The 20,307-nt window shown below is 44.6% G+C and overlaps 1 protein-coding gene across 1 annotated transcript in view; it reads left to right on the top strand.

Moving 5' to 3' along the window:
• Flt1 (fms related receptor tyrosine kinase 1) overlaps positions 1–20,307 on the top strand; it is a 158,026-nt gene that overhangs the window by 15,649 nt on the left and 122,070 nt on the right. The window contains exons 2-3 of the mRNA XM_005083180.4: positions 9,642–9,738; positions 10,088–10,314. Coding sequence (XP_005083237.1) covers positions 9,642–9,738; positions 10,088–10,314 — 324 coding nt within the window. The remainder of the gene's footprint in view (positions 1–9,641; positions 9,739–10,087; positions 10,315–20,307) is intronic.

Here is a 20,307-nt window from a genome sequence, read left to right as displayed (position 1 = left end):
CGAACCTCCTGCTATTGACAAGGAAAACAGAGATGAACCTAACCTAAAACACATCCGATGCTTTCTTAGAGGGTATTTGTCTCTGTTTATGGTCCCTTTGTATAACCAGACAAAGGGCTGATGTGTTTCTCCGCTAAATACAAGGCATGTTTCATGTCCTGCTAACCATATCGTGACCCTTCTGTGACATGGAGTGGTAAGATGAAATGACACAGTGGTAGGCTCTCCGGAGGGTGGTTTCATTCAATAAAAGAACAGTTCATGGGAGGAGAACATCTGGGGAAAAGGTAGCCACTTGGTCAAAGTGACATTTTCCCCCGTCAACCCAATTAATTCCGATGTCACATGAAAAGAAGCGGTGCGTGGCTATAGGTCATTGGAAGGGTAGGCTCCTGATGGTAGCTGGTGACAAGGCTAATGATGGATGAAGGTTAACCTGTGACCCTCAGAAAAACCGGTGTCCAGAGAAACCAGTGTCCAGGAGACACGGTGCAGACATGTCCCCACTATGTGTGGTGTGAGGGTGTGATGTGGGTGGAGGAACTTTCTTTGGTAAACCTTTTAAAACACACAGATTTTTTTCTTCTAATAATTTCTATGAAGGGGAAGAGAAAATGAATAAATTCAATAGCCTGTGGATGTGAGACTGGAGTGAATGAGACTGTGTCTGACCAGGTCATTTTGGACACCGCTACTTCAGCTAACTTCCCTGTGCTGTGGCCTGGAATACCTGCCTATAGATTTTACTGACTGACAACTAAAACGTGAATGGTGGGTATGGAGGGATAATCTGATGGTGGAGTGCTTGACTAGCATTCACAAGACCACAGAGCGCCTCCACCCCCAACACCACACATGCGCACGCACACACACACACACACACACACACACACACACAAACTCAAATGCATGCGCTGGTGCATGCGTGCGTGCGTGTGTGTGTGCGTGTGTGTGTTTGTGTGTGTGTGTTTGTGTGTGTGTGTGTTTGTACAGAAGTCAAATGTCGGACGTGAGGGTAACTGACGTGGAGGCACAAACATGCCAGGCAGACAGAGTTGCTTAAGTGAGAAGTTTTATTAGAAAGATAAAAGAGGTAAAAAGGCAAAGAGACAGAGAGACAGAGAGAGGACAGAAGAGAAGAGGGAGACAGGAAAAATCCTGTCTGCCCCAGGGGAAACAGCAGGAAAGCAAGAAGGGGAAAAGAGTGTAAGTGGGCGGGGTCTGTCTTTTAAAGGGTCCTTTGCACCTGCGTGCAGACTAGCAGTCATGGAACCCTGAGCTGACCAGGGTACTGCCTGAGTGCATTCTGCCAGGTGATGGGTAGTCCCGCACGAAGCCTGAGTCCTTACAATTATTATTTGTGTGTTCACATGCATGCACGCATGTGTGTGTCTGTGTGTGTGGCTGTGTGTACATACGGATGGATGCATACCACAACACACATGTAGAGGTCAGAGGACAACTTTTGGGACTCATTTCTCCTCCCACCAGAGTTCCAGAGAACGAACTCAAATGTTCACAGTTGTACAAGCAGGTGTGTTTACCCACCAAGCTGTCTCCCAGGTCCCTCCTTAGATAACAAACATCTTGACTTGACTTGTACCTGGATTCAAGATGCAAGCGGTATAATGGCTGTTTTTTGTTTCTATGAATGCAAAAATGTCAGAGTTCATTATTTGAGTCTAATGACTTGAGGATTACCTAGAAATAGCAAAAACTTGCCAGAAACTAGTGACTTTTCTCCGTGGGTTTAGTGTGAGAATAAGGTGACTATACTAGAAGAACTTTAAGGTGAACAGCAAGTCGTGGGATGTAAAACTTTCCACAAGGTAAGTGTGTGACTTCTGAACATCAGCTTTGTAGACATTTAAGGCCCTTCTGGACCCTAAAGAGCAATAAGTACCGCCGGTATCCTGAGTCTAAGATGCTCCGCACAGTGCCGCTGTCCATCAGAAAGTCATGAGTCATCTCTTCTCCATAAGTATTAGTCAGCACTGTGTCTCAGCTGCCTGCTAGTCCTAAACAGAATTCAATTTGGGAATCCCAGCTAGGGAGGGGCTTTCCCTTCCTCTAAACCTCCTCCGTTCCGTCCCCCCTTCCTGGTCCCGTAGTTCAGAGAGAGCAGCAGTGAGCACTCCTGGCTGCATGCTTGATAAGCATATTTTCTTTGACTTTGTCCTTGGTTTAAGGGTATTTAGAACAAATAGAGCCTGGGTCCCAGTAAGTGATAGCATCAGTCCATAGTATGCATGAAGCACTAAAAACAAATAGATAAACAAAGACAGGTGTTTGGGAGGGAAAACTCGTTGTTTTAAAATATAATTTGGTTTCACAGTTGGGATTCCTGCCATACAAATCTCACCTTGTGTGTAGTGTGCTTATAGGTGAAACATGAGCCCTGCAGCCTTCCTCCATCCTCCTGGGAATGAGACGGGAAGGCTGCTCAGTTGTCTCAACACAGGTGTTAGAATTGATGCACGATAGTGTTCATGTCACACCATCTGCATGCACTGGGATAGAGGCATGACCCAGGGGTGTACTCTGTAAATTCACTAGCTCTGGAGGACTTAGCTCCTCAGATACAAATTTCAGTAGCTTCTAGAAATTTACAGTTTGTCCCCCCATGCCTCCCCCCACACACCCCACCGCCAGCCACAACTGTTCTTTGCTATTCAGACTATGGGATGTGGGCTTTTAATAAGCTCCATTTCAAAGGGGAACCTTCTTTTATTATGAATTGTGTTTAATTGACCTCACATAACCTTGGGAAATGGCTCATTATCCTCCAGTTCAATTTTTTGAAACACGATATTTGAATTATATTTAGATAAAGAGGCCGTTTATCATGTAGGATTATGTTCTATTGGAAACGTGATATGCAAAATGAAAAGCAGATGTTTCACATCTGAAATAAGTCTATATACTGAGCTTTGAGTTAAAACACATAAATTAGAAGCCAGGTTCTTCTTCATTTTTTGTTTTGTTTTGTTTGAGATAGGGCCTTACTGTGTAGCCATGGCGGGCCTGCTACTCACTATGTGAAACGGGTTCACCTCAAACTTGGAGATCTGCCTGCCTCTTCCTGCGGAGTGCTGGGATTGAAGATGCATGCCCCCATCCCTGGCAAAAATCAAGAATTTTAATATAAAATGAAACATTCATAGTTTTTTTAAAAAAAAATTCTGTCTACATATGAACTGTCAGTGTGACCCAATTTGATTAAAATTCCCATTAAATAGTTAGTGCATATTTTTATGCAGTTAGAAATGATTGAAAATGAATAATAAATTGAATTTAAAGTGTTACAATGGAGTAGACAGTAAGGATAGTTTGAGGTTTTTTCAATGTATTGTAAAACCTGTACATGAATAGTGATGTTACTACATGAAAGATAAATTATTTATCTAAAATCAGCCTTCTAAAAATGTAAGGTGAAAAACAAATGTAACACCTCAGAATAGAAAGCTGGGTGTGGGCTCAGTCAGTTAAGCTCTGGTAGTAAAGGTATGTGCCGCCACACAGCACTACTGTTTGTTTTTAAGATGTGTTTTATTTTCAATTATGTGTATGCATGTATGTGCACATGTGTGTGTGAGTATGAGTGTATGTGTGTGTGAGCATGTGTGTGTATGTGTGTATGTACACATTTGTGTGTGTGAGTATGAGTGTGTGTGAATGTGTGAGCGTGTACATGTGAGTATGTGTGTGTGTGTGTGTGTGTGTGTATATGCACGTGCGCGATCACGCACTTGCACAGGCAGATCAGAGACATCAGCTTCCCTGGAACCAACTTGAGTCATCTGTGAGAGCAGTGCATGCTCTCTGTCTGAGTTATATATGGTTGTGTGTTTTCAGTTCTTTTGGAAAGGTATTTAGGAATGTAGTTGCTGGAAAATCCACTAAACCCATGGTTAACTTTGTATTGGGGTTTTTAAGCAGCTACTGTTTTCTAAGGTGACTGCACTGTTTTAAAAACCCTACCAGCAGTGTCTCCACTCCTGATTTCTCTGCCCTGCTTATGTGACAACACTGGGTATTGCCCTCCTCTTATGACTTTGGCCATCCTGGCACTTTAATAAAGTGTTTTTTCATTATACTTTTGCTTTTTGTTTTCTTGCTAATGAAAGATGTCCTTCATTTTTTCTAATGGCTGTTCAGGTCCATTGTCAATTTTCAAATTGAGCTATCTGACTTTTATTAAGCATACCATATTCTCAGCAATGTGATGATGATGATGGTGGTGGTGATGATGATGGAGGAGGTGGTGATGATGATGATGATGATGGTGGCGATGATGACGATGATGGTGGTGATGATGACGATGATGGTGGTGATGATGATGGTGGTGGTGGTGGTGATGATGATGATGGTGGAGGTGGTGATGATGGTGGTGGTGGTGGTGATGATGGTGGAGGTGGTGATGATGGTGGTGGTGGTGGTGATGATGGTGGAGGTAGTGATGATGGTGGTGGTGGTGGTGATGATGGTGGAGGTGGTGATGATGGTGGTGGTGGTGGTAGTTCTCACCTGGTAGCCCTGCCTGGTCTAGAACTCAATATGTAAACCAGGGTGGACTAAAACTAAGAGATCTGCCTCTCTCACCAAGTTCTGGGATTAAAGGTGTGTGCTACCATGCCCAGCCTAAACATGAGATTTCTAATTTGTTATTGAAAGCTGAGACCGCAGAGTAAAAGGTCACAGAGGTCAGAGGCTGGACGAGATTGTACAAATGAGTCTCACCTCAGATGCTTAAGTGGATTCCTGTGGCCACACTGGGCTAATTAGAGCAGGGCCAGGCAAGAAGGTGGTGGATGACTTAAAATAGAAAGGATGTTCATGATACACTCAGTTGTTCATTGCTTAATGGCAAGGATACTTCCTAAGAGATGCATTTTAGATAAAGTCCTTATTGTGTGAACACCATAGACTGTGTGTACCATAAAGTAATTGGGACATGCCATTATGAGGCCTATGTCCCCACTATGGTATATACTCCCCAATGTGGACCAAAGTGTGGCATTATATTTACTAAAATGCCTTCCTTAAGGAGAATAATCTTGCAATTCTCTATAATAGGGTCCATGCTGACATTTTTGGAAGAAAAGCTGAAGGACTTATCTTCATGCTATATGTTCAACAAGCCAAAGTTAACTTTTTACTTAAATCACTAAAATGAGCAGTTTTCTGAAGACACTTTTAGTGTCTTTTTTGAAAGATATATTTTTTAAGATTTATTTATTTATTATAAATACAACATCCTACCTCCACGTCTGTCTGCAGGCCAGAAGAGGACACCAGATTTCCTTATAGGTGGTTATGAGCCACCATGTGGTTGCTGGGAATTGAACTCAGGACCTCTGGAAGAGCAGTCAGTGCTCTTAACCTCTGAGCCATCTCTCCAGCCCCCAAAAGATATATTTTATGCGTGTTTGTGCCTGTGTGTTTGTATGTGCCCCATGCGAGTGCAGGTGTCCTCGGAGGTCAGAAGAGGGCGTCAGATTCGCTGGAACAGGAGTTAGAGTTGATCTTGAGACATCTGGTATGGGTGCTGAGCCCCAAATCCTGGTCCACTCCAAGAGCAGCAAGTGTCCTTATCCACTGAGTCATCTCTTTATAGTTTCTAAACTGACTCTTGAGTGATTGCAAGGCTGTCACATCCCTAATGACCTCTGGGAAACTTCTTTCTTTTAAATTCATCATGCAGTCCTGGAGAACTTTTGAAGGAGACTCCATTTGGTCTTGGATTTGGTTTCACAATAAAGCCATACATTGTTTGGAATTGACTTAGTCTTTCTGCTAAAGTTAAAGGATGCATTCCATTTTGCACAATGAAATGAAGGCAAGGGTGGAGGGTGTGTCCTTTTTACCTTCGGCACAGAGGAAGGGCAATAAAGAGCTGAAAAGTAGTGAACATATGCAGGAAAGATCAATATAAAATTATCAGTTGTTAATAAGAACAAATTCACAGGCTGCTTATTTTATTTTATTTTTTGGTAAGGGTGTTACTATGTAGATCAGGCTGGCCTCAAACTCATAGAGACCCACTTACTTGCCTCTGCTTCCCAAGTCTTGGGATTAAAGGTGAGTGACATGATCAACAGGCTTTTTTTGCTTCTTTTTGTTGTTGTTTTGTTTTTGTTTTTTAGTGCTATTTGCTACAGTGTTTGACCCTTAAAAATACACTTACAAGGAAGCCCATTGTCCTAGGCTACATCGAGATTTTCCATTATTATGTTAAGCAATACCTTTCCTGATGCTAAAAGGTTTCTACGTTTCTCATGCTGCAACTGACTTTGATGATAAGGGGGCAAAATTATTCTTTAAGTCCAGATGATAAGGCTACTGTGGCAAACAGTGGAAAGTTTTTGATACCCACCCAAGCTTTACAACGGGGGAATCATTAACGTGGAGTACTCCACCCTTGAAAATGGAACATTTTGTGGATTTATTATCAAAATGGACGGCCCAATTCTGTGCTACTCTGAGCAAGGATGTGTCTACTCCGGGCACTACTAATGATGCAGAAAGTGTCTAAGCAAGGATGTGTTTACTCTGTGTACCACTAATGATGCAGCAAGTGTCTGATGAGCAACATGTTTACAAGTTGGTACCTGGACTTTTATTGCTTGGACATGGGTATCCAGCTGCCTCAAAGAAATGGTTTGGGGAGGGGAGGACTTTGGGAGGGTTTGTTTTGTTTTGATTTTTGAGACAGAGGTTCTCTGTGAAACATTCCTGGCTGTCCTCAAACTCACTCTGTAGACCAGGCTGGCCTCTAACTCACTGAGATCTGCTTGTCTCCACCTCCAGGGTGCTGGGGTTAAAGCTGTGCACCACCACCACCTGGCTAGAAACGTTTTAAGGACTAATAATATTTTCTAGAAACTTTAGAGAATGTTTTCCTTATTAGTTTTCTGCTATCTACAGTTGTTGCTTTCTTGAGATTGGGGCCTCACTCTGTAGTCCAGGCTGGCCTTGAACTCACAGTCCTCCTGCTTCAGCCTCCCACATACTGGGATTATAGACAAGTGCCATCATATCTAGTTCCTGCTAATCCTCATGTGAGCCCCATTTCCTATTCACTGAAGAAGGGCCTTAAAGCATTCACCGACTCAGAAAAATAGTACCCCTATGCTTTTTTCCTTTGCTAAATATATTTTTAAAAGTATTTTTCATGTTTTTATATTGCTGTTTTATCTGCATGTATGTCTGTGCACCACATGGGTGCCAGGTTCCCTGGTACTGGAGATACAGATGGTTGTGAGCCATCATGTAAGCGCTAAGATTCAAACCTGGGTCCTCTGTATGAGCAGTCAGTGCTCTTAACTGCTCAGCTCTCTAGCTCTTTCTCCTTTTCCAAAATGGCTATAATCTAGCTTCTTCATTCCAAATGAAGAATTTATTGGTGTTAGTGATGACAAACTTCACAGTGAAGTCTTATTTCTTAGCATTTCTCTCCTAAACTTTCCAGTAACCCCATTTCCCTCCAGTGTCTCTAATCTCTCATTCCGGGTTGTGTCCAGGGCAAAATGTAGAGAAGACACCATGGAGGGTTTGTTCCTTAAGGGACTTTCTCAATGGCACTTCTAGCTGTAGGGCATGTGCCTTGAAGCTACAGCTTCCCTTGACAAGGGCCGAGGTATTGGTATTCTCAGCCACTCCCCAAAGAAAGATTAGTACAGCTGGGAACCTCAAGTTGTGAAAATGGAGGTTTCTCCGCATGGCCTCTCCTGCAGGGATAGCTTTGTCAAATCTACCTAGACTGTAGATAATTGCAAGTAATGCCAGAATTTTCCGCAGGAAGCTGTGCCGGGTCTTTCCCAGCACAGAGACAATTGCTCAATTAAATCCCCAAAGTTCCATGACACAAGAAGAACAGAAACAATTCTAGCCTGGAATATTTTTAGGGTAGGTGTCACGAGCCGCTAGCTGTGGCCTTAGGAAAACCTACTGTTCTTGGGGTCATTGTATCAGGAAACTCAAAGGGATGAATGAAGTACAAACTTTGTTCTTACCCAGGCAGGTTGACATCTGTGGGTTTTTTTGACAAATGAGCTAGGTCTAGATGAAGCAGTGGTTTTTATTTAAAGTCACAAGTATTCTGCCAATTATTTCTGTGAATAGTTTGGTATCAGTAATCCTTGTCAATTGAAATACCTTCTAAAATAGTAATTTTACCACCACCACATTTAAAAAATGTAAGGGTCACTTAATATCTTTCTTTGAAGCTTTATGCCCAACAGAACACTTTTTGGCAGCAATTGTGCTGGGGGAGTGTGTCCCATGGTGGGTGGTGAGTCAGCCTCTGGTATGCCAAGGTTCCGAGCCTGCACCCACACATGGTGGTAGAGATGGGTGCTAAGGGGTGGCAAACTAAGGCCACACAGTTGGAAAGAAGGAAAGGGAGCTACCTATGCAACGTAGAGTTTTAAGGAGTCCTGTATTCTTTAAGATACTAGAACTCCAAACACTGTGGATCACGGTCAGGGGTGGCCCAGGGATTTGACACAAAGACCTCACCTCACACATCTGTGACCTGACAAGGGATCTAGAGGACTTCAAGTTTCTTCCTTAACTCCTGCTGTGAAAATCCATTTTCTAGTAAAAATACTCATAAGATTGGTGACAAATATCTCTATCCCCAAGACTCCGACTCTCCCAATCCCCGTTCTTTCCTAGGGATCACTATCCCTGACTTCCAGCCTTGCCTTTCACTTGTCATCACAGCGGTCAGGAAGAGGAAGGAGGGGGAAACAGGGAGGGGTAGAGCAGGAGGAGGAAGGAGGGGGAAGGAACAGGGATGGATAGAGCAGGAGGAGGAAGGAGGGAGAAGGGGGGAACAGAGAGGAGCAAAGGAAGAAGGAGGCTCTAGCCACTTAGATGCTATTCGGAGGGCAGAGAGAAGCTCAAAGAGTCATGTGACTCAGAATCCAAATGGGAGGCAGACAGGCGAGAGCCTCCAGTTCCTCGAGAGGAGGGAGACAGAGACAGAGATAGGGACTGAGAGACAGAGATGTCCAGGTTCACATAGTCCCTGGGATGGATGTCATTATTGCATTGTGTAAAGACACACAGATTGTAGCACACTTTCACGTGCCTTGTTTTACCGCTGCTCAATGATCCCAAGTGGGCTTGTCAGATGCCGTGAAAGAGTGAATAATCCGTTTTACTGGATCACTCGAGAAGGATTATGCAAGACACAGAATATGCAAGCCGAGCCAAGTAGCTTCTAAAACTGACTTTGAGTCTAAAATTAGTTTTCCAAATGAGGAAACAAGTTTAGAAAGAAAAATGACTCAATGGCTGGCCCCAAATATTGCTCAACTAATGAATGAATGACATCCAGAAGCCACAGCTAGGCATGGTGGCTCACGGTTGCAATCCCAATATTTGGGAGGTAGAGGCAAGAGATTTGCCATGAATTCTGGGTCAACCTGAGCTACCTAGAGAGACCCTGACTCCAGGAAACAGAGAGAGAGAGAGAGAGAGAGAGAGAGAGAGAGAGAGAGAGAGAGAGAGAGAGAGAGAGAGAACTTGCATCCAGTATATCCTTTTGCATATGTTAAAGGGAAAAAAGCAATCTTTTAGAAGAGGTAATAACCCATTTACAAATAACACATTTAAAATTTTCTGTTTTACAGGAGCTGGTTCAGGGTCAAAGTTGAAAGGCCCTGAGCTGAGTTTAAAAGGCACCCAGCACATAATGCAAGCTGGCCAGACTCTCTTTCTCAAGTGCAGGTGAGTAAGGTGCTTATGGGTGCAGTAATCTTGCCATCCCCAAATCAAACCTATTGGCTCCCTGACTCCCTCAGAACCGGAGGGAGGGGGGCAGAGCCTTAGGGGCACCCGTGTTAGGCCTCACATAGAGAATTGTCCTAGGAGGGGAGTGCTTCAAACACCTTGAGGGAATGATGCCCAAATATCATCACTTCTTTATCCTGACCATGGTCCTAAAGCCCCTTAGAATATGTGTCTTGTTCTTAATGAAGCAGATGGACACTCGGGAGGCCTCGGAATAGCAAACTCTTCAGTCCCGGTAGTAAACCTGACCTCACTCAGCATTGACTGTGCTTTACTTTGGTTGCAGAGGGGAGGCAGCCCACTCGTGGTCTCTGCCTGCAACAGTGAGTAAGGAGGAGAAGAGGCTGAGCGTTACTAGATCCGCCTGTGGGAGGAACAACAGACAATTCTGTAGCACCTTGACCTTGAACATGGCGCAAGCCAACCACACGGGCCTCTACACCTGTAGATACCTCCCCAAATCCGCTTCCAAGAAGAAGAAAACAGAATCTGCAATCTACATATTTGTTAGTGGTAAGACGTCGCCCTCCCGTGTTCTCTTAGCTTTTGTTTGGCATTGGGTCCGAGGTCTACCGTGGCTGGGTGAGAATACGGTTTCCCTGGTAATTGTGACACAAATGGGCAGCAGAGGGCTACCAGCCTGAATGCGGAAACCTGCGAAATATGTCGTGGTGCATTTTTACTGCTCAGCTTCAACGAGAATTTTCAAGACCCAGTGAGTTCAATGTTCCTTGTGGGAAGAGACTCTTGTCTGTTTAGTTGACTCCCACAACACCAGAACAGGGCTTAGTGCAGTTAGACCAAGTGGTAGGATCAGAATTCCATGTGTTAATTGTTGAGATGTTCCACCCGTGGTGCAAGGTGGTAGGCTTTCAGCATGATGCAATCTCTTACTTATCAGAAGTATAAAATACTTTGGGGGAACTGGGAATAAATACAGGTCAGTGGCAAATTTAAAGCTCTAGGTATATGTACACATATGCACACAGACATACACACACACACACAGGATTCGGGGTGTGCTTGAACAGCTTTCTCTATTAAATTAATCATTGGAGAACTAGAGAGATAGCTCTGCTGTTAAGGGCACCTGCTCCTCCTGAAGAAGGCCCAGGTTTAATTCCCAGCACCACATCACAGATCACAGCTATCTGTTATACAGTTCCATGGGATCTGACACAGTCCTTGGGCACTGTACATACATGGTACATATACATACATGCAGACAAGCGCTGATACACATAAAATGAAAATAAATCACTAAAAATAATAAAATAATAATTTAGTACATGGTAGCGCTGTCTTTTAAGACTTTCCATATTTGTTGCAGTTGGCTACAGTGTATTAGTTCACTGGCATTAAGCAAATATTAGCGATAGAAGAGCAAACATATTTTAGTGAGAAGGACAAAAGGCAGAAATGGGTCTTTTGGTCATAATCTTGCAGTACTGCCTTTTGCATCCTTACAGAATGATCAAATGAAGTCATACTCAGAGGGAGAGAGTCTAAGACTCTCTAAGAGTAGACGTCGACAGTAGAAGTGGTTCTCTGAGGAAGTCGAGGAAGACGAGGGAACCGCCATTGCTGTGCCCTTTCCTCCTCGTTCGCTGAGGTCTAAAGACCATAACTTGAAATCATTTTGCACGTCAGTCGCAAACTCTGGTTGTAAAAAAACAAAGCAGACAGTCATCAGCCTCAATAAAAAGCAGAGATGGCTCAGTGGTTAAGAGCAGAGGCTGCTCTTCCAGAGGGCCCGAGTTCGATTCCCAGCACCCACGTGGCAGCTTACAACTGTCTGTCACTCCAGTCCCACAGACACATATGCAGGTAAAACACAAATGCACATAAAATAAATAAATAAATAAATCTTTAAAAAAACACAACGTTGTCAGTCTACCTCCTGCTGGGATAAATAGTGTCTTGGAGTTAGATTCCTAAGCAGAGTATGTAATTACCCAGTTTAGGGGCTGGTCTCAGGAGACAGTCATCACAGTGTGATCGTGACAGTGAGCTCTTTCCAGCTACTGTCATTGGAATGTCCTTTCCCCACTGAGATGGAGCCCAGGACTTTATACATGCTAGTTAAGCACACTATCATTGAGCTATATCCACAGCCTTTTTGTATCTGGGGGACAGGCCCTCACTGAGTTGCCTGTCTGGCCTTGAACTCATAGTGTAGCCCAGACAGGACTCAAAATTGTAGCCGTCTTCTTCAGCGATCAAAGTAACCGGGGTCACAGGAGTGAGCCACACTGCCTGCCTATCATCCTGATTCTCTTTTGAGATTATCGAGGCTTCTCCCATTTTTATTGACCACTCCTATAGAGGTGCACTGTAGTCGTTGGGCACAAAGCTTGTCTCTGATAATGCAGACATTGTCTCTGAGGTTTACTACACACTGTCTGTCACACACTTCTCACAGAATAGCTATTTCAGGAAGCATTTTGTATGGAGACTTTCTGCCCCTGATGAGCATCTACAGACGAGTTGGCACTTCATTGTCACGTAGAAAGATGAGAAACCTTGTACAGATGTGCTTTGGAAGACATCTGTGTAGCCCTAAAGGTTTGGAGAAAAAGACTCAAGCCTGGGTAGCCTTTGCTATTTACTGCCAAATACAGCAGGTGAACTCTGAGCAAACGAGTGTTTAGGACAGTGTTGAGCACCCACTGTTTCACAGGCACAGTCACCAGCTAAGCTCTGATGTGGGCAGAGCATCCAGTAGCCTACAGAACACCAGTTACCACCACGCTGTCACCAGGACTTACACCCAGCCACCGAGTCTTCCACTAGAACACAGCCTTCAGGTAGTTTATTATACAAGGAATCGTGTTTGACTACTTCAGTTGACTTAACTAAGTTGGCTGGCACATTAGAATTTCCACTAAAACAACTTCTTCCGTAAGCAAGAGGCTGTGTTTATAGAATGCCTTTTAGCCCCATTCTTAACCCAGTTACTTCGCTGTCCTCTGAAGAAGGAAAGGAAAGGGAATTCCGTCGCCGCAGGCTTTACAGAGAGCAGAGGGCTCCTGCAGCTACGGATGGAGTGGACCACTGTCTTTCCCTGAAGTCTCAGCAGTGGGAGGAAACAGGAGGGGGCCAGACTGAAGGAGGGAAGCCGTCAGGGGGTGGTGTGTGCCTCACAGCAGGAGAGAGGGTGTTAGCCAAGCAGAGAGCTGGTAGCTCTGGGGAATGCAATCTGCCTTGATGCTGGATGAGGGGCTGGGAAGAGTCAGAGGGACACTTAAATTCTGTCAAGGTCGCTAGGCAGCTTGCTCAAGGTCACAGCCACAGGGAGTTTTTCCTGGTAAATGACATTGATGTGAGGTCATCCCCTTGGATATACTCTTGACATGGTCTGGATAAATGGCGTTTGAACAGGAGTTTCTGCTAAAATGGAATTCTCCAGAAAATGTAGCTATGAAGTTTGGGCTCATAAAGAAATGAAGCATCACTGTGCACCTCCCCCTTGCTCCTCCTTACAAAGCATCTCCAGAGCTGTGCATGGTCTGTCTCCCGTGGGAAGGAAAGGGTTCTGCTCACACTTCAGGTACTTGAACAGATATTTGGCTATGGGACGGTCTTTTCTAGAAGTCAAAGGATTTCATTAAAGGTATCTTTATATGAGTTTTAAGTGAACAGCAGGAAACTGACCCACAGAGGTTTTGGTGTGTGTGTGTGTGTGTGTGTGTGTGTGTGTGTGTGTGTGTGTGTGTGTGCCCTAGTGAGTGTGTGAAGGCCAGAGGACAACTTTGCAAATTGTTTCTTTCCTTCTACTGTGGATATTCCTGGGATCAAACTGAAGCTCACCAGGCCTGGCTCCAAACTTCTATTGGCAGGGGTCTGTCTACAGATATTGATAACAAACCTACTATGTGTTAGACCCTGTGGTTTGTTCTGTACGGAAGACTGAAATACAGGATTGTATAGGTTTGAAATTGAATCCATTGGTTGCTTTGTAGGACCATAGTGCCAGTCCATGGGCCTTTAAAACAAAGCCCACCTTTATTTTTACTCTTCCTGGGATAGTTATGGTTCAGTTAATAGTTAATGATGAAGAGGACCTCTGTCTCAGACCTTAGAAATGACCCCAATCAATGCACTGGGCCACTCCTCCTGGAGGGGTCTGTTGTGGAGTTTTGTTCCAGGGTGTTGTCTCTGGTTCCTGAAAGTTGTCACTTCTAGCCCTTCAAAACCAGCAGTAGCAGGTGCTCATGGATTGGGTAGTTTTTTTTTTAATCTCACATGGTCGCATGAATACGTTAGGGGAAGTCATCTCTTCCTAGAAGCCCATGGGCTCCATGCTGGGAGCTGAGTTTCTGAAAATGGTGGTAGTCTAAGGCCAATTTGCATCTGTAGAATTCTATCTCAAGTGGGTCTTCTGTAGAGTTCCTAGGAATTTTCTGACTTGTCTACCTATAACTTCATCAAAAACCAAGGTTAAGTTTTGATACAGTCGTTTCATTTTGGTGAGATTATGAAAGAAGAGAAACAAATATTTCTGTCATTTACAATAGGCACAGATGTGCTTTGGAACCATAGCTTTCCCCCATTGGAAAACAGGACCCTCTGTGTCCTGGCTGTGTGCTCCCTCTGGAGCTGAAGTATGACAGAGATTATCCATTCTATCCATCACTCCGTAGTGGCTGATTAGGACCACATGGCCAGAGTTCAGAGAGGAGTAACCTAACTCGACCAATTTCCTTTTCAGTGACACAGACTTTGATGGAAGATACTCTTGATGTCTCTAAGCCCTGCCATTTCATGTTTCTCTTAAAGAAACATTTGTGTCATTAAACTCCTCGCCAGTCATTCCTGTTGCTGGTGTTCTTGGCATACTTTCTCTAGAATGTTCCTTAGGTTGCCATCCATAGCTCTGTCAAATTTTCAGGCTGCCACTCAAAGAGAACAATTTCTGGTGTTTGCTAAACTACACAGCTAGATCTGGTATATGGGTTCTCTAAGCCACATCGATAAGCCTTGCTAGCAATGGCACCTGTGAGTACCTGCAGGCATCTAGCAGAATTGCACAGGCACTCAACAGTAATCAAAATGAGCATAGCTTCAAACACGCCACTTGGACACAGCCTGCAACTTTTGAAAGTTGATGACTGGGGATAGAATTATGAAATCTCCAGTTGTCAGTGAGGTCTAAAGGCAGTACGATTGGTCATGTTTGCTCATTTCCCCCAATACAGTAGTCAAGACGTAAAAAATAGTGGATCAAAACTTTGTAAGGTTTTAAGAATAAAAAAAAAGCCATTGAGCAATCATTTTTAGGAAAATGAGCAAGAGGTTTTCTCCAAAGATGTTCCCTTAAACTGAAAAGGCTTTAGGTATCTGAGCTTTTGTAACTTTAACACTCTCAATGGAATGCCGACGGGAGGGCAGCCATCTGTGTCCCTACAGCTGGTGGTGCAGTGCTAACGCTTGGTGATTCCCCAGTACTGTGTGTGGAACTTATTTCTTCTCCAATTAATTGCATCTTTCCTGAACTGTGCTATTCCGCACCCTAGTCCCCTCCTTCTTTCATGAGATATCAGTTAATACATGACCAGTGATATGGCAGAGCCTGGACTTTGTTTGGAACTCCTGCTATGGCTCTCACGGGGTCTTCAACCCTGTGCAAAATGATTGGAAGGATAACGGCTATGTTAAAGGGACCTCTTTCTCTACACTTTACAAATTTTAACAGGTACCAACCTAGGAGGTAGCAGTACCTACTGTTTTGTTTCTGTATATGCATGTGTGTGAGTGAGAGAGAGTACGCATGAGGAGGGTGTTGGATCTTCCAGGAGCTGGAGTTGCAGGTGGTTGTGAGTTGCCTGTTATGTATGGGTGCTGGCTTCTGAACTCAGGTCCTCTGGAAGAACAGCAAGTACTCTTAACCATTGAGCCATCGCTCCAGCTCCATTTGTGGGTTTAAAAAAATGACTTCACTCATAGTTTACATAAAAAGTTCTCACCAAAAATGATCGATCAGGAGGAACAGAGACATCCTGGGAGCCTTCTGCCCCCACTCAGATGCCCCCCACTGTTCACATTTGCCAGAGTGGTACAGCCTACATTTACTGTCATAATCAAAAAAGTGTGTAGATAACCAGTTTGTGTCAGGGTGGCAGGGCTTTACATTGTATACCCTAGGCTGTCCTGAAGTTTGTAGACACAACTGGCCTTGAATTTGTGGCAATTCTCCTGCCTGTGTCTCCTGAATGCTGTAAATAAAAGGCTGTCCTGACATGCCTGGCTTAGGGGTCATTTTATTTTATTTTTTGTTTTTTGAGACAGGGTTTCTCTATGGCTTAGGAGGCTGTCCTGGAACTCGCTTGGTAGTCCAGGCTGGTCTCGAACTCACAGAGATCCGCCTGCCTCTGCCTCCCGAGTGCTGGGATTAAAGGCGTGGCGCCACCAACGCCCGGCTTAGGGGTCATTTTAATGTTGTGTAATCTTGAATTTAGAGTAATACATAATGGCACATATCCATCATTGTCGTGTCACACAGGATGATTTCGCCTCCCTAAAAATTCCCTGTGCACCACTTAGTTGCCCCTCCCCCACCCCACGAAACCACTGTCCTCCCCACTCCCCCGCCAATCCATACAGTTTTCCTTCGCCAGAATTTATGTACATGCATCATACAGTGTCTTTTACAGATAGGCCAGCTTCTTTTCTTTGTAATATTCATTAAATTCCTCCATGTTGCATGGTGGCATGCCCCTTTAATCCCAGCACTGGGGAGGCGGAGGCAGGTGGATCTCTGTGAGTTCCAGGCCAGCTGATAGAGAAACCCTATCCCAAAGTAAACATGAAACAAAATAAAAAGGTTCATCCCTGTTTTCTTATAACCTTAATATTTCTTTCCTTTTTTCCTCTTCCTCCTCATCCTTCTGTCTCATGTATCCCAGAAAGGCTTCAGCTTTGTTATGTGAGAATGACCTGAGATTACAGGCATGCACCAACACTTACAGTTTATGCAGACCTGGAGTCAAACCCAGGGCTTCAGGCATACCAGGAAAATACTTAACCCACTGAACCAAATCAGACCTTTAGCACTAAATGGTATTCTCCTGCCTGGAGATACCACAGTTTATTCGCCCCTTCACTTACTGAAGAAGGTCTTGGCTGCTGTGCAGTCTTGGAAAGCATGACTAAGGATGCTATGAACATCCATAGACATATCTATCACCTCCTCAGGTGAATGCCAAGGAATATGATTTCTGGATTGCATGGTAACTGTATGATTGCTTTTAGGAAGTTGCCAAGCTACCTTTAAGAGTGGCCATTACAGCCACACCATCTTCCATTCCCACCAGCCATGAAGAGAGTTCATGCTATACAGCTGTGGGCCTCAACCTTCCTAACGCTGTCACCCTTTAATTATACAGTGCCTCTTGTTATGGTGACCCCACCCATGAAATTATTTCATTGCTGCTCATAATGATGAGTAATTTTGCTACAGTTACGAATTGGAATGTAAATATCTGATATGCAGGGTATCTGATATGAGACCCCCCCAAAGGGTCATGACCCCCAGGTTGAGAACCACTGCTCTACAGCCTCACCAGTATCCAGTGTTGTCAATGTTCTGGCGTTCAGCTGTTCTCACTGGTGTGTGGTGCTGTCTCACTGTTTTGGAATACATCTCCCCGGTGGCATGTTGTGAAGCACATACATTATTTGGTGAGATGTTTTGTGAGCATCATTGGCCCATTTTTCATTCTTTTGATATGGTCTTTAGTAGAGGATCTTCATTTTATGCTTAAGACTGTGACCCCTCTGAGTTAATTTTTGTAACCTTGTGTTTATATTTATTTTTATTGTATGTGCACAAGTGTTTGCCTGCATGTCTTTTCAGCAAATGTTTCTAGAACAAATGGATATCCGCTTGCAAAGAGTAATTTTTAAAATGAGTGTAGGGCCTGGAGAGCTGGCCCACCTGTGAAGGTACTGGCTATGCTTGCAAAGGACCTGGGTTTTATTCCTTGTACCCACTCACAACCGTTTGTAACTCCAGTCTAGGGGATCCAGTGCCCTCTTCTGGTCTCCTTCAGCACCATGTGCATATGGTACACAGACACACATGCAGACAAAATACCTGTACACATAAAAATCAACAGTACAAGCCTGGGTGGGAAGTAGGGAAGGCGATGGCCATCCCATGCTTATATGAAAAAAGAGCAGGCCATAGAATTGCCTTTAGAATCCTGATGGTGGAGTACCTCAGCAGGAGGGAAGTCAGGACTGGTGGATTGCATAGTGGCATAAGGAAGCACTTTGTGACATTGATAGAAAGCTATCCGAGAAAGTGGTGTGAGCTGTCTAGGGAGATGGAGATCCCGTGTGTGCAGGAATTCAGGACAAGGCAGGTGCTCACTGGATGCAACTGGATGGGACTGGATGGGACTGGATGCTCCTGTGGCACCCAGCACCTTTCTGAGATTTTCCTGAAAAAGGCTCCTGTCACTTGTGGCTATCTTCTTGGGCCCATTCCATTGCAACCTAACAAGCTCCATTACAAATTCTATTGGGGGTATGCCGGTATATCAAAGTCTTCTACCTATCTTTTATACTGAATTTCATGTCAGATAATGGACATTACCATTTAAGCTTCAGGTCCAGGTCTGGTTCCCAGTTAGGTCTCTGACTGTTTCATCTTCGCCTCAGCATCCGTCCAAACTTTCCCGAGAAAGTTTGTGTAGCACTACCAACTGGTAGCCTGTAGACCAGGGTCAGGCCCGATGGTCAGGCACAGCACTTTTTGCTGCCAATACTTAATAATTGGAAGAGTTTAAAATATGATTTCCTATTTACTTTAAAAATTGGGCCAGGTGGTGGTGACGCACATCTTTAATCCCAGCACTTGGGAGGCAGAGGGAGGTGGATTTATGAGTTCAAAGTCAACCTGGTCTACAGAGCGAGTTCCAGAACAGCCAGAACTGCACGGAGAAACCCTGTCTCAGAAAGCAAACAAACCGACCCAAACTGACCTGTGTTGTCACTTGGCACCCCCTGTAAGCTGGAGCTACCCTCTTCAGACACAGCCACCACGCCTGCCTACTGACTAGAGGCAGGTTCCTCTACTCACCTGCTTCTTTGCTGGGGCCCCAGTGAAGGCTAAGAAGGGATCCAATGTCCAGATCTTGATTCTAACCATGAGCCTTCAACCTGCTTACATACTGCTGGGTCTGTCAGAAGGTTCCATGTTGACTCTGTTTCTGGGTCATGGTTTCTCCCACTGTGTGTGAATAACAGCTAAGGTGATGGCTTTTCCCTTGGCGACACAGGTTTGTCAAGACAGGAAACCTGAATTCCATTTGGCTCTGCCATTCCTGTGCTTGTGGGAGGTCCCTCCTTCCCTGCGGGTCTCGGTTCCCTCATCTATAAGGACAAGCCACACTGAGGCGTCTGTAATATCCCTGGGAGATTTCATAGTTTCATGTGTCCAAGGCAAACGAGAAAAGTACGATCAAGAAGTAAATGCTTCTGATTTCGGAGTAGAAAAGTTACAGCATCTTTGTCCTTCTTTTCTGCTTCCTGCCTCCATCCCCACCCCTGCCTGCCTTCTCTCTGAGATGCGGCTCAGGTTGTGTGGTAAGCGGGACACTGGCGTGGGCCAGCCTGCTTTGTATGAGCACCTGGGAGATGGAAGACCTGTCCTGTCTATACCCAGCATTCCATGCTCACTGAGATCCTCAACAAATCGACTTAGTTTGTGCTGCACAGTTTAAAAAAAAAGAGGTTCTATTTCCCCCTTCCAGGCAGAATTTAGAATTTAACCCCAGACATGGGAAGGACCATTCCTACTGTATGAAGTGTGCGTGCCATGCCGCACCGTGCCTGGAACTGCTAAGGAAATGTCTTTGTGCATAGAGCATCATACACACTTTTCAAACCACCTCAGTGAATGTCTTCTCCAGAAACATCTTTGCCCGTGAGTCACAGGCCCACATGTTTAACTATGCTGGACAGTGGACAGAGAGGGTGACCCTGATTCCCTGTTAGGGGAGGAGCAATAGGAGGGCATTGTCTCCTTTCTCCTCTGCTGCTGCTCAGTCCACTGCTGTAAGGGAAGCAATAGGAAGCCCAAGTCTACTCACTGCAGACAGACGGGTAGTTAGAAGGGGTCTTCTCGGGAGCTGTGCCGCTAACTTTGTAGCACACAAAAAATGAATTGCTAATTTTAGTGGGGGTTTTTGTTGTTGTTGTTTACAATGGCGTCTTGGATGGTAAATGCAATGGCCCTTCTCTGTGTCCCCTTCTTTGACAGACATGTTTTGTGTAAGGTGTCTTTTTGGCAGAAACTGGTGAACGTACTGCTGAGTGTTAGCATTTGGATATGAAAGGTCTGCACAAGCTATTGTGTTTGAATACTTGGTCCTTTGCGGTGGTACTGGGTTAAGAGGTTATGGAACCTTTTAGACCAAGGGTATAGGCCATTGGAGGTAGACCTAGAAGATTATAGCCCAGCTTCCCTTCGGGCCCAGCCTCTATTTCTTAGCTAACACC

This window comes from Mesocricetus auratus, unplaced genomic scaffold, assembly GCF_017639785.1.
Source record: "Mesocricetus auratus isolate SY011 unplaced genomic scaffold, BCM_Maur_2.0 Super-Scaffold_100008, whole genome shotgun sequence".
NCBI classification, from domain to species: Eukaryota; Metazoa; Chordata; class Mammalia; order Rodentia; family Cricetidae; genus Mesocricetus; species Mesocricetus auratus.
Note: the sequence above shows the minus strand (reverse complement) of the source record. Positions and strands in the feature narration are given on the sequence as shown.